Below are 13,239 nucleotides of genomic sequence, written 5' to 3' on the forward strand. Positions count from 1 at the left end.
TTTCTTGTATAGATATGACTCCATGATCTCTAAAGGGGTATCTCTTTCGGAAAGGAAACATTGTCCTGACAAGTAAAAGCCTAGGGTATCACTTGGTTGAAGGTCGCGCATAAATATGGCGCTAGACGTATAATCTCAACAATAACAACATTAGGAATGGAAGGCTGGCATCTACGCAGGGGATATCACGTCCCACTCCATCCCAACCAGCCATTTCCCCAGCACCAACCCCGGAGACTGCTCGTTCTCGCCCTGCAAGATCCGCTCATGTTCACGACCAGCAGATAAACCACTCTCCATGTCAGGTAACTCCCAAACTAGCCCGCGGAGAACACCCACCATGTCCCCTGCTTGAAGAGTAGGAACCCGGGACAAGGGCCGCAGCTCACCAGCGCGCAACCGCGGAGCACCCATAAGTAGGACGTTTCTTGTATTATGGTCTGCTGTATCGGCATCCGTATCGGCACTACGCATCTGACCTTCAGAAGATACCGACGCTGCTGCCACAGTCTGACCTCGTATGAACGCAAGCGGACCGCAACTCCCAAGCGCAGATTGACGGACATCAAATATCCGCAGCATGATCGAGTATTTCGAAGGGTCGACCGAGGACGAGTCTACACCGGTGTTTCCAGAACCCAGAGCATTCTGGATCTGCCTTTGCTGCTCGCGCTTCGTCCCCATCTCTAAAACCCAGCTGCGCACCTCTGAAGCCATGCCGCCGGGGAGATAGCTGGGTGTTGACGAACGCTGCCGCCCGCGGCGACGAAGCGCATGAGATGATGGGGAGAATGGCGTCGGAATAGCGTTTGACCCTGCATGACCTGCGTGATCGGGCGAGGGCGAGCGGGGTAAAACGAAGGCCGGCTTTGGAGGCGCTTGAGATGCAGATGAGACTAGAAAACGTGGATAACCACGGACGGAAGGTTTGGCTGTCGCGGGCGTTGCTAATTCTGGTGTCGGTGCCCGTGGTTGTGGTCGAGGCGTCCTGAGGCTTTGAGGTGTTGTACGGTATGGTAGGGATGGCGAGGGCGGATCGTGGTTGGTTGCAAGTGTAGAAGCAAATGGCCAGGGTTCCGGGGAGGAGGTCAAAATAGCATCGTGTGGCTTTTTCTTCTGAACCTCAGGCGTGGCTAGGGTAGCAGAGGCGGAGACAGAAATACGGCGCCGTTTAGAGCGATGCCTTGTCGGACCGAAGAGTTCTTCAATTTCTGCGGCTATCTCGGTCATGTCTGCCGGCGGGCTGCTCGGAATCTCTTCATTGTTGTGCCCAGCCCCATCGGCAGTCCGTTGGTTGGGATCTTGCTCTAGGTCCAGGTCGCTCTCCGAATCTTCAATGGCTTCCTTCCGGCGCGATGCATCATGCGCCGGCGTTGGAGTCGGACGCGGGTTTGGTAATGGGCTTGCCTCATCTTCGAGAACGATAGAGTCATGAGCCTCGGTCTCTTTGTGCTGAGTTACTGCTCGCTGCGAGAACAAGAAGCGTGGTGTGGAGGCGAACTTGGGGCGCGCTATTTGGCGAGGAGGCGCGCGTGGTGTCTGTATAGATGGGTCAGCTATCGGTCCAGCTCCGGGAAGGAAAGGCCTACTCTCGAGGGGTGCATTTAAAATGGACTTAAAGATATAATTCAGTCCTCACATTATCGCTGGGCGTGTGCGGCCTATACTGCTGCTGATGATAGTATGACCATAGAGATGGATGAAATGAGATGGTTTGGGCTTCTCAATGAGTCTCGATACTGGAGTTCCTATCCGGCTTAGTCTACCTACGGTACATGCCCAGGCGATTATTGGTGCCTCAGGCAGCAACTACTATACCCTACGAATATCGAATTTCGGTCCACTCATTGACCAAGTTTCATTCTCTGCTTTGAGTGCACGTAACTAATCCTCTTGTGGTGTTTGAGCCACCGAGTGCATAAATATGTGGTAGGACTACGTGGGAGTTGACGCTACCAGGAGAAGAACAACCACGCAGCGCCCCTGATATTTCAGGCTGTCAAATTGGATACTGTATAAGGCTTCAACCACATGAGCCACGTAGATGGAAAGGTATTGAATCAAAAGGCTCTTTGTTGGGGCCTTTTTATTCCCACAGCTTCAAGCATGGAAGGGAGGAGTAGAAAAGGTTCATGAATCGTAAATAGGAATGACGCCTATGAGAAGAACTTCCGAGCAGTAGCCTTCTCCCGAGCCTCCCGGGACTTGATAGCCTGCTTAACTCTAGCAGTCTCGGCTGCAATGGCGGCATCGCTAGGAGCGAGTTTGGAAGCCTGTTCCAAATCCTTCAGGGCACCATCCTCTTCCTTGAGCCCGCTTTCGGCAACGGCACGGCGATAGTAGACCTTGGCCTTGTCGGCGTCTTTGGCGCTAGCTTCGTCGGCCACATCCAGGGCGTATGTAGCCCAGGTCTTACCGTTCTTGAACTGTCCCAGTTTGTTCGCGAGGAGTGAAGAGTTCGAGTGGAGGGTAAAACGCAGGGACTTCATCTGAGGCGCCAAATCCTTGGGGTCGTTCTCCTCCGGCTGAGGGAATTCGTTCAGATAGCGTAAGCCCTTCTGGTACTTTTCAAGACCAAGGGCGGCGTTGCCGCTCTTGAAGGCGGTGTTTCCGAAGTTCTTCAACTCTGACGCGATCTTGAAGCATACAGGAGCATTGAGCTCCTCGCCCTGGTGGTCGTCGGGGAAATCCTCGTAGGGGTCGCCCGTAGCGTCGGGTGTCTGCTTGTCCGCATTGTCGTAGTTCTCGCCGGTAAGTTCACCACACTCCGCGATAGTCACATCGATATGAGGCTTATCTGCCTGAGTTGACATATTCTCAATCTTCCGGACCACGCTCTTGCCGTTAAGGACTTCACCGAAGACGACGTGCTTGCCGTCAAGATGAGGAGTGGGAACAGTGGTAATGAAGAATTGACTGCCGTTTGTGCCGGGCCCGGAGTTGGCCATGGAAAGGAGGAAGGGGCGGTCATGCTTGAGCTCGAAGTTCTCGTCGGGGAACTTTTCACCATAAATCGACTCGCCGCCAGTGCCATTGAAAGCAGTGAAATCACCACCCTGGATCATGAATTGCTTGATAACACGGTGGAAGATCGAACCTATGTGGAAGCTCCAGTCAGCTTTTCGCGTGCCAATTTATGTAGGAAAGTGCCATACCCTTGAAGTGCAATGGCTTTCCCTGCTTTCCCATTCCCTTCTCTCCAGTGCAGAGGGCGCGAAAGTTCTCTGCCGTTTTGGGGACGACTAGAACAAGGTCAGAAGAGTCCCGGAAAGTCGTTAGAAACAGTCGACAATACCATCGTTGAACTATGCGCGGCAATTAGCAAAGACTGTAGCGTTGATCATATTTGACGCAACACTCACCAGTTCAAGGGCAATGCGGCCAGTCGGCTGCTTGCCGATTTGAATGTCAAAGAAGACGCGAGAGCGACCTGAATCAGCAGCTTGTGAGTGGACTGGAATTTGGTAGATCGCAAAGCGGGGAGGCTCGAAAACGTACGCTGAGACTCGGCCATGATGGCTGTAAATGTGAGATTGTATAGCGTGGAGCGGAGGAAGGTAGTGAGAGGGCGAATAACAGTGGAGAGAGAGAGAGGAGAAGGAAGTTATAAGAGGGGAAAAAGACAGGTGCCAAAGTGGGCTGGAGATGGTGAGCTACGATGCTTCAGGAAGCTTCCATCACCGCGCCACGGCCCCCGGCTCTGCGCTGTGAAGCCCCGGTCGTTGAATCTAAAAACGAGGGGCTAGTTCCTGAGATGCTCAGGTGAGGGGTTCAGGCTACTATTTCTTTTATTATTCGTTTGATCAATTAATTCGATAGCGGAGGTTCTATTTGAATCAAGCTAAAATGATCGCTCACTCAGTGGATCTAGTATTGTTCTGATCTCTGGTATAGATTGTTAGCTTTCTATGTATATTTTTGTATATGTACATGGCACCGGAATGAGTTCTATAAGCATGTCTATTTTTTGTCGTAAGGGTATCATGATAACCTGAACAGTTGTACTCTGTTCGTCTTACTCTAGGAGCTCTGCGGGCAGCTTGAACTCCACGCTTCCCGCTTTCTTCGAGTCCGATGAGTCTGTGCTATCCGCGCTCTTCTCTGTCTTCGGTAACCGTGTGTTGACCTCGATCGTGACCTAAAAACAGACTCGGTTAGCTCTGCCATTATCTATCTTGAGAAATCCACGGGAGACGCGAGAGCTAACCGCCGCATCTTCACTGCGGTAGTCGACACCCACCGGCCCATCATTGACAAGTTCGACATCCATCATCGCCTGGAATACACCATTCTTGACTCGCTCCGGTTTATAGTTTTCGCTCAGCTGCCGGTAGAAGTAGTCGTATAGTTTGCGCGCAATTTCGGCATTTGCGGCTTGGTGAAAGTCTGGTTGTTTGCCTTTCTTCAATTCGCCAAAAAGCGTGAATTGAGATACTGCAAGAATCAGTATATGGTGGAAAGGCGAAGCCCAGAGAACTTACCACAAAGCACTTCCCCGTCAATGTCCTGCACATTCCGTTTCCACTGTTGATCGGCTCCGTTAGCCTTACTCAGATCCCCGCCCGGATTACTCGCCTGCTTGTCATTCTCCGCCGGGAATAGCTTCGCCTTCAATATCCGATTGACCATGGTGTCTATATCCTTTTCCGTATCTTCTCTCCCGACTCCCGCGAGCACGAGAAGCCCTCGTCCGATTTTGGAGATAAGCTGGCCATCGACGGTGACGGAGGCCGATTTGACTCGTTGAATCACGGCTGCAGACATTAGACAACTGAAGTAAGTCAGAATCACGATTTCGTACCTTTCATTATAATATCTTGTTAGGTAGTCCTGTCCGTTGCTGTAGCCGTCATACACATTAGCCGGCGCGAGCCAGGTCGAAACCCCGTGTGTATGTACCACCAACCGAGTGCACGCAATTTTTCATAAGCGATCCAGCTAGATATTAAGCGTAACAAGCAGCGGCTTCGATACCATATAATTCCAACAGATTGCGCTTAGTGCACAGTCCAAGCTGTTTCCCCGCAAGGACAAAACAGGCAAGGTGGAGGCAGTAATTTATGTGACCGCCTTCCTATCTTAGCACATCCCCAGCTTTGTGGCCACCGCAAAAGGTAATGGAACATTCACTGGCCAGTGGAGGCTTTCCATCATTGTCACGATAACACTTCCTGCTATAAAAATTCGCTGGGCAACCAACGTTTCTCCTTACATCTACCCATCCCCGGTCATTTATTCCGGACCATTCCCGATAACCCATCCAGCGCGGTAGCTGCGGAATTTCATCTCTTGGCATCTCCGTTCGCATGAGAAACAGACGGCAGCAATGACGTCCCGAAAGACGCAGCAGGAGATCGACAAGACCTTCAAAAAGGTCGCGGAGGGTATTCAAACGTTTGAAGGAATTTACGAAAAGATTCGCGCCGCTACAAATCCCACACAACGTGACAAGCTCGAAGAGAACCTAAAACGAGAGATCAAGAAACTCCAACGGTATCGTGATCAAATCAAATCATGGGCATCTGGCAATGAGGTCAAGGACAAAGGCCCGTTGCTTGAGCAGCGGAGAGCCATTGAGACGGTAGGCTGATAAACGGGGAATTCGTTCATAGCTAACGGAGATGCAGTGCATGGAGCAATTCAAAGCCGTCGAGAAGGAGATGAAGACGAAAGCATATTCCAAAGAGGGACTCTCTGCCGCATCACGACTTGATCCAAAAGACAAGGAGAAAGTTGAGACCTGCGATTTCCTATCCAATATGGTCGACGAGCTGCAACAAAAGATCGAGGCAATGGAGGCGGAAGAGGAGTCATTACAAATGTCGATGAAGAAAGGAAAGAAGGATGTTACCAAGACAAATCGTCTAGGAGATCTTGCGAACTTTATTGAGCGGCACAAGTGGCACGTAAATAAACTGGAATTGTTACTACGGTCACTCCAGAATGGCAACATCGAAACGAATCAGGTGCTGGACCTCAAGGAGAGCATCAAATACTACGTTGAGGACGGTAACCAGATCGACTACGCCGGGGAAGACGAGACGCTGTACGACGATCTGAACATGGGCGACGATGCCGAAGCGCAATTCGGACTAGGCGGTGACAACGACCGGGTGTCGTCGCAGGACACTCAGTCAATGCAGGACGAGGAGGTCGAACCCAAGCCGAAGCCCAAAGTTGAAGCCAGCGCGACCAGCCATCGCAGACCCTCCGCTCAAATGAAATCCCCGCTTCCGGTCTTAGCAACACTACATCCGTCAAGTTCAAGCATTTCAACGTCTGGCATGAAGCCTGCACCTCCTCCCACGCGTCTGCCCGGTGAAACACTCAAGTACGCTTCTGCTGCTGCTGCTGCTGCCGCAAGCGATAAGAACGGAGTGGGAATTGCTCCTCTGCCGCCTCCTCCAGGTGCTAGCCCCGCCTTCCCCGCTGCAGTGCCCGCCTCCAAAGCCTCCTCTACCGCCTCACCTGTTGTAACCCTAGCGCAGCCTGTTCCGAAAGCAACACCTACAGCAGCGATAGTCGCAGAGGAGGGTCGTTCGCGAACGCCTGCTTTCAGTCCCAAGGTTTCTGCTGCCGCCAGCGCCTCAAATACAGTGCCAAGTACTCCTGCAATGGACAAGGCAGAAGCGGCCACCATGAAATCACAAGCTGCCGCCAACGGAGAGTCAAGTAAAGAAATCCAGTCAGGAGAGGAGTCCATCTATCACCTGCCTCCAGGTCTACAGGATCTGATTCATTCGTTCGAAGTCACCAAAAGCCGCGCATCAACGAACCCCTCAAGCCAGCCACCTTCTGTGCAGCGCCTTCTCACAGCATCCGCTGCCAATTGCCCGGAGCCCGGAGACGCAGAAAAGCCCCGTCACTACAAGCCCCAGAACCCATATAATACGCCCCTTTACTACCCCCAGGAGCCTCTGGCCATCTTTGATGACCCAAGACTTTACGAGACAGGGCGCATTGATACAGATGCGTTGTTTTATCTGTTCTATTACCGCCAAGGTACATACCAGCAATACCTGTCGGCAAAGGCGCTCAAAGGTCAAAGCTGGCGATTCCACAAACAGTACCAAACATGGTTCCAGCGGCACGAAGAGCCCAAGACGATCACCGAGGAATTCGAACAAGGCACCTATCGCTTTTTCGACTACGAAAGCACTTGGTAAGGACCCCGTTCGTATTCGGCTAGCTAGCTTTCTAACCAGGCTGCAGGATGAATCGTCGCAAGGCGGATTTCAAGTTTGTCTACAAGTACCTAGAGGACGAGTTGTGAGCTGGCTTTCCTGCATTTCCTTCCTGGGTTTGATGCGTTTGGTTTGCTTTCTTCGATCACGAGTCTGCAAGTGAGACGGTGTCAACCATATCTTTTTATTACTGTATGTATCTTGATGGGTCCAGGAACAGGTGTTATGAATGGGTCTGCGGGACAGGAGTTCGACGCTGTTCTTTAGTGGCGGCTTATGGACATGCAGCCATGTCTTGAGCTGCTGCTTGGTTAACCAATGAATAGACACCCTTAGAGGAGAGGCTGTAGTTTTTCTTCAAACTCCGGACTAGGTAAGAGTGCGGAGTACCTTGATAAACTGTAGGGTCTAATAAGCTTGAGTTGCGGAGACTGGAAACATTGATGTGGCTGTGGCCATTGCGACAAAGAACGCAATAAACACCATACAGAATGAAAACTAATAAAATAAATTAAGAAAAAAAAGTCGAAAGACTACCCCGCACGGACCAGACGGTAGGAGATTTAATCAACAAAGAAAGACACAAAGAAATGCTCTTGACAAGTATATTAATATCTTGACAAAAATAGAGGATCGACTGGGTGTCTATCTCGAACGCTGGTGAAGCCATGCGACGTATACACGAAACGTCGAACTAGTTCGAGTCCGGCGATGAGGCGAGTTTGCAGATGAACTTGTGAGGGATTTTCGATTAGCGTACGCCGTACCCTGGATGGAGTTAGGATCGCGATCAGAGAGGGCCTGGAGAAGATCGCTGATCGGACTGCACGGAGGCTCAGTCGACTCTAGAGGCTACTGGAGGAGAGAGGGAGAGTCTGCCTTGTCAGCCTCCTTCCACATCCAGACCGCTTGTCAACTCCAACCGACCACTCAGCTTCTGCACATTCAACACAGACTAGCCCAGCTACTCCAGCCTTCATTATCATTTCATCATATTCATGGCACTTATGAGACATGAATTAAATTATGACGAAAGACAAGGCTGTCCGGTCTTTTAGTGCGGATCCCTGACGCCCGGCCGGGGAAATCGTGCCGAGTGCAGTGACTGCAGTACAGTCTGTGAAGACACTGAAGAGTTGCTGAGGAGAATTAATGCGAATTGTACGATGGCTCGTACTTTGTCCGTCGGGACCCTCCGAGAGGCCAAGTAATGTCCAGCAAATGACGATCCTGCACGTTCGCGCGATAAGTGAGTCCCTGCTCGTTCCAGGCTGCCAGGGCTGATTGGTGCCAGGCGACTCGAGCCGCATTCCTCCCGACAAAGTTGACTCCCTGCAGTGGACAGAACAGCCCGGCCTCTGAAGAGCACTCGTTCAGTCCTAGGCAATCAGGCTCTTCGGCCATGCACCCAGGCTTGTTCTAGCAGAGCACAGCCGGTTATCCGCCCGGGTGCACATCGTGGGGATGGCTATGACGAGGGGAACTCCAGACAACTCAGTTGATTGTTTCCAACTTCCCAGTTACGCTATCGGCCCTGACAAGCTGGCCCTATCATTGGCGACCGAAACCCGCTAGAACAGCGCTAGAAGGCTGGCAGAAGTTTCCCAGGCTTCGATCCTTTTTCTAGCGTCAGCACTAGCAGGGATACTGCCCTGACTTGCCAATCGCAACCCGGCCACTGGGGGGCTGTGTGTCTAGTCTGCATGCATGGCCATCTTTTCCTGTCCCGGCGCATTTGGCCATTTGACCAGGTGATAATCCGTCATGGATGTGTTCGTATCGCCTGGGTCTAAGTCAACTAACTAATGCATGTGCGAAACCGACTCGAAAGACTTCGAATAATTATTATAAAAGCCCTCCCTGCACCCGGTCACCTGCTTCGTCCAACTCCTAACTTCGTGCTGCCCACACTCCATGGTTCCAACTTTCTTTCCCCAGATTTTCACCACTCCATAGCTTCCCTCCGATCAGGTCATAGATTACCCTCAACATGCCCTTCCAACCCACAATGGTACTACCTTGATCCCCATTACCTATGTGCTACTCATGCTAACATCTACTCTACAGTCCCAGCCCATCGCCTGCCCTCCAATGGAGCACTCACACTCCTCCTTGTCTTACTCGTCCTACTCCCCCAGTTCCTCGTACTCCGGCGTCAGTGACGACTCGAGCATGAGCTTCCTAGACATGTACTTCATGCACGGCGGCCATGGACACGGCACCAGCGCTGGCACCAGCACAGGTCCAGGCAGCGTTGCCGACTTTCCGCTCAACCAGCAAACATTTGACTTCGAGCCCTCGTCGGTAGACAGCCATGGTCCCTACTACGGATTCAACCCGACATTCGTCTACACTCCAGAGACGCTTCCTATAATGGATGCGCCGACCTCATACCCGTCTAGCTCAACTCCGTCCTGGTCGCCGACCTCGATGCCTGTTGAGCAGTCCATGTTTCCTCTGGATGGCCTTAGCCAAGAGCCGGCCAAGTAAGTAGTCCGATCACTCTTTTTCTCTGCCTAGTTCTAACCATTGTACAGGCCAGCCAAACCATACAGCTGCGAAGACTGCGGCAAGGCTTTCACCCGCCCAGCGGATCTAAAGCGCCACCAAAGCACAGTACACTACCCGGTCTTCCAGAACTGCCCGGTACCGGACTGCTCTCGCAAGGACAACAATGGCTTCCCGCGACGTGACCACCTCGTCGAGCACCTACGCTCGTTCCACCACATGGATGTGCCGAAGCGACGCGCGGCGAAGCGACTGAGGACTGTTTAAACACGTTATTGAATGCCAGCTACACCTCGTCGTGACCGTTACCTCACTACTGTTTCTATACTCTGCTTCTCGATACTCGACCTGTTTTATACCACTTCTTCTTCTTTCCTCTTTTCTTTCATGGTTGACGACTAATGCGGTGTGGGAGTACTGGGCGGCGTTATGAGACGATGACACTCGCGAGACATTTCTTTGTTGCTCTTTCACTCGCATTTGCTTTGGTTGTCATATCTTGTCATGTCTCTCATATTGCTATACACTATAGACGGTCGGCGTTGGAGATACCTGGCATTTTATCGACATCAATACATGATATCATAAGCCATTCAAACACACCAACACCATTCCTATCCGTAAACCAAAGTTTCATCAAAAAGTAGAAGTAAACGCAACAAAAACCCTCCCCATCGCTCGTCCCCTCGAGTCAAACCTCACCCCCTCCTCCTCTAGCATCCTCCTCTTCCTGTCCAAATTACCCTCTTTCCCTCTCTCACTCCCAATCGCAGAACCCTTAGATTGCGCCGATGCCTTTGCAGGCGGCGTCCCCATATACCCGCCCAGCCCCCCATCACTCCCCAGCACCCGATGACACGGCACACCCGGCGCAAGCGGATTAAGCCGCATCGCAGTCCCAACCGCCCTCGCGCTAGAATTCACGTGTTTCGCCAGCGCCGCATAGGTCGTCCATTGTCCAGGCGGGATCTGCAGCAGACACAAATAGAGTGTTTTGCGGAGGCGCGTGAGAGTGGGGTGCTGAGTGATTTTCTTTGTGAGTTTCAGTTTCAGAATCGCGTCCGTGTCCGTGTCTGACTCTGCGTTGTGCGAGTCCTTTGTTTGTTGCGCTTGCGACGCCGACGAGGTTGTATCGCGCTCGGCGGTGGCGTCATGATCTGATTCTTGGTGGACCTGGCCCTGCCGAATCCGATGATCCTGGACTCGGACCTGGAGTTTTGGTGGGACTGCGACTGGGTCTTGCGCCGCTTGGTGATCGGACAAGTCGCCGGCGCCGGCGTGGGGGCCAGAAGGTGGGACTGAGACTGGAACTGGGACTCCGACTTGATGTCGAACTGCGACGTCAAGGCCAGGTCCAAGCCCAAGCCCAAGCCCGAGCCTAAGAGCCGGACTGGGTTCGGCTGGCATTGGCACTGTCGCTGGCAGGGGCATTTCCATTTCGCTTCTTGGAGGAATTGTTTGTTTCACTCCTGGACGCTGGATGGATTGGGCTAGCCTATCTAGGTGCAGTTTAGCCTGGATACACGTGTCTAACTCTGCAATTCCAAACGCGTCCGACTCCGTGTGCGTACTGCGCGAGGACTGAGGACCGTGTGCGACAGACAGCTGCGAGCCTGCGATGCGACAATGACAGAGCCGACAGGTCTAGGAGAGTAGTAGTGGGGCAGTCAGCGCAGCGCCGCAGTGGAAGGATCTTTCGAAGTTCTGGGCGGCTTCTAGTGCCTTTCCGTTTTGGGTCTGAGGCAGGATGGCTTTGTTTGTTTGGCTGCGTGCCGGTTGCAGAATGAGATGGTTGGACGGTTGACTCTTGAGTAAGTGTGCAGTGCCCAGGCTTTCGAAGCGTTGGGGGTGTGAGGGTGGCGTGGTCTGAGCCGTCTTAATCTTATCGGTGGTAGAGAACGTGGTTCTTTTGTTCTTTGTCCTGGTCTGGTCTGGCCTGGCCTATCTAGATGAGGACGGGTTTCGCTCGGAGGCGTCGGTGAAGCGAGGATGACAGGAGGATTGGATGATCAAGTCCACGGAACTGAGCGGTTTCAGATAGACTGCGTAGATAGATGAATGAGTATGACAGATGAGAGATACGATGATACTCGGGAGTCGGTAGGCGATTTAATTCACGTCAGACAAGTATTGATCTCGAATTGACGAATCACATTGCGTCGTTTATTCGCGACTCCGGACTCTCCGTCAGAGCAACGCAGATCGGGTTCGCGGGCCGGAGCCGAGTCTGCCCAAGCCATCATCCTTGTCCCAAATGGGTTTCATGTTGCGCTCATCTACCTGCCTTATCTTAGTCACGGACGTTGACGTCGACCGTTTCATGACAGTGCTTGCATGTCTACGGAGTTCGGAGTAATCTACCTGGGAAATTTACTGGATAGTGATGCCTAATGGACGATGGATAATCTCGACGTAAGCGAGCTACTGCATGTACCCCTGGATGATGGCCGACTCTTGACTAGGATTAGGCAGGCAACCAGGCACTGGACACCGGACAATATTATTCTCGACCCGAGTCCAGAGTCCAGACCCATCTCAATGTCACCCTCGAGTCATTGTAGGGACGTAGCGCTGATCCTCACGACGTCAGGGAGCAATGGTGCTTACCAGTCCACAAGGCTACGGAGGACGGAGTACAAGCGTGGGGACAGCACTAACTTTTAAGACTCGAGAAACTTTAGTCATGAAACGCTGGTTTCAGCATATCAAATCCCGATGCTGACTCGGGTAGTATTAAGGACAAACAAGAAGATAGGATCGATCCAGGTACAAAAAAGAACATTAACGCCACCCTGATTCAAGTAGAAAAATGATATGCGTGCCGCAGATCTCCTCCACGTTACCGACAGACAAGATGCAACGGCTGATCAGCCCCATTGGATAGAGCATTCCATATCACCGTGTGGCCGGACTGTATGAGGCACGTGCGGTAGGGTTGGATGTGGTGCGATGTGGGTATAAGTTTCATTTCTCTCTTTTCTCCATTCGTTCCTTCACGAGCCGGATTATAGGTGCCCAGGATATTGATTCCGGCGACAAGCAGTTCAATTCGATATCCGCACTCCGTTCAACATGAAAGCGACCGAGGGTTGAATTTAAGCGCCACCGACAAGAACGTTGTTCACGGGGATGTGGACTGGAACAGGTTAGTATCAAGCACTCAACTCTATTCCGGTAACCGCTCGCGGAGTTTGAGCAGAGCGAGGAAACATACTCAGCTTAACAATGTAACCGATGAAGCCCATGATCAGGAACCCGGTGCCGACGGCCTGGCTGATCTTGATGAATTCGCGCTTGTCGGCTGGACGTTGTTAGCTCCGATCCTCTCAAGACAAACCAAACAGCGAAGCATTGCATTTCAAATGGGGGATAAACAAGGCAAGATCCGACGTACGCTTCTGGCTGCGGTTCACAAACTGCATTCCATCGCGGAGGAACTCCTGAGGGATGTTGAGCAATTCCTGTACTTGGTCGGACATGGTGTCGGTGTGGATAATCTGACTTCAAGGCAGCGGAGATAAAGAGAACGAGAGACGAAGATTGAAAT

General features: G+C 52.1%; 7 protein-coding genes across 7 annotated transcripts; 2 read left to right on the plus strand and 5 right to left on the minus strand.

Annotated features, from left to right (window-relative positions):
• Nucleotides 1–171: 171 nt before the first annotated feature.
• On the minus strand, nucleotides 172–1,604 carry DSM5745_07452 (uncharacterized protein; the record flags this gene model as incomplete). Its single annotated transcript, XM_026749468.1, has 2 exons — nucleotides 172–1,539; nucleotides 1,590–1,604. 2 exons carry the CDS (start codon nucleotides 1,602–1,604, stop codon nucleotides 172–174), a joined length of 1,383 nt encoding a protein of 460 aa, XP_026601500.1.
• A 552-nt stretch (nucleotides 1,605–2,156) lies between these two features.
• Nucleotides 2,157–3,514, minus strand: DSM5745_07453 (Peptidyl-prolyl cis-trans isomerase D; the record flags this gene model as incomplete). Its single annotated transcript, XM_026749469.1, has 5 exons — nucleotides 2,157–3,097; nucleotides 3,156–3,242; nucleotides 3,296–3,305; nucleotides 3,363–3,454; nucleotides 3,499–3,514. 5 exons carry the CDS (start codon nucleotides 3,512–3,514, stop codon nucleotides 2,157–2,159), a joined length of 1,146 nt encoding a protein of 381 aa, XP_026601501.1.
• A 501-nt stretch (nucleotides 3,515–4,015) lies between these two features.
• DSM5745_07454 (D-aminoacyl-tRNA deacylase) lies at nucleotides 4,016–4,764 on the minus strand (the record flags this gene model as incomplete). The annotated part of the gene is made up of 3 exons (XM_026749470.1): nucleotides 4,016–4,138; nucleotides 4,208–4,434; nucleotides 4,482–4,764. 3 exons carry the CDS (start codon nucleotides 4,762–4,764, stop codon nucleotides 4,016–4,018), a joined length of 633 nt encoding a protein of 210 aa, XP_026601502.1.
• Nucleotides 4,765–5,326: 562 nt separating this feature from the next.
• Nucleotides 5,327–7,273, plus strand: DSM5745_07455 (uncharacterized protein; the record flags this gene model as incomplete). Its single annotated transcript, XM_026749471.1, has 3 exons — nucleotides 5,327–5,581; nucleotides 5,628–7,162; nucleotides 7,213–7,273. The coding sequence occupies 3 exons, from the start codon at nucleotides 5,327–5,329 to the stop codon at nucleotides 7,271–7,273; spliced, it is 1,851 nt and encodes a 616-aa protein (XP_026601503.1).
• A 2,098-nt stretch (nucleotides 7,274–9,371) lies between these two features.
• Nucleotides 9,372–9,959, plus strand: DSM5745_07456 (C2H2-type zinc finger protein; the record flags this gene model as incomplete). The annotated part of the gene is made up of 2 exons (XM_026749472.1): nucleotides 9,372–9,670; nucleotides 9,722–9,959. The coding sequence occupies 2 exons, from the start codon at nucleotides 9,372–9,374 to the stop codon at nucleotides 9,957–9,959; spliced, it is 537 nt and encodes a 178-aa protein (XP_026601504.1).
• A 369-nt stretch (nucleotides 9,960–10,328) lies between these two features.
• Nucleotides 10,329–11,099, minus strand: DSM5745_07457 (MGMT family protein; the record flags this gene model as incomplete). The annotated part of the gene is made up of 1 exon (XM_026749473.1): nucleotides 10,329–11,099. One exon carries the CDS (start codon nucleotides 11,097–11,099, stop codon nucleotides 10,329–10,331), a length of 771 nt encoding a protein of 256 aa, XP_026601505.1.
• A 1,688-nt stretch (nucleotides 11,100–12,787) lies between these two features.
• Nucleotides 12,788–13,171, minus strand: DSM5745_07458 (translocon subunit SSS1; the record flags this gene model as incomplete). The annotated part of the gene is made up of 3 exons (XM_026749474.1): nucleotides 12,788–12,828; nucleotides 12,907–12,993; nucleotides 13,087–13,171. The coding sequence occupies 3 exons, from the start codon at nucleotides 13,169–13,171 to the stop codon at nucleotides 12,788–12,790; spliced, it is 213 nt and encodes a 70-aa protein (XP_026601506.1).
• Nucleotides 13,172–13,239: the final 68 nt, after the last annotated feature.

This window comes from Aspergillus mulundensis (assembly GCF_003369625.1).
Source record: "Aspergillus mulundensis strain DSM 5745 chromosome Unknown scaffold_8, whole genome shotgun sequence".
NCBI lineage: Eukaryota > Fungi > Ascomycota > Eurotiomycetes > Eurotiales > Aspergillaceae > Aspergillus > Aspergillus mulundensis.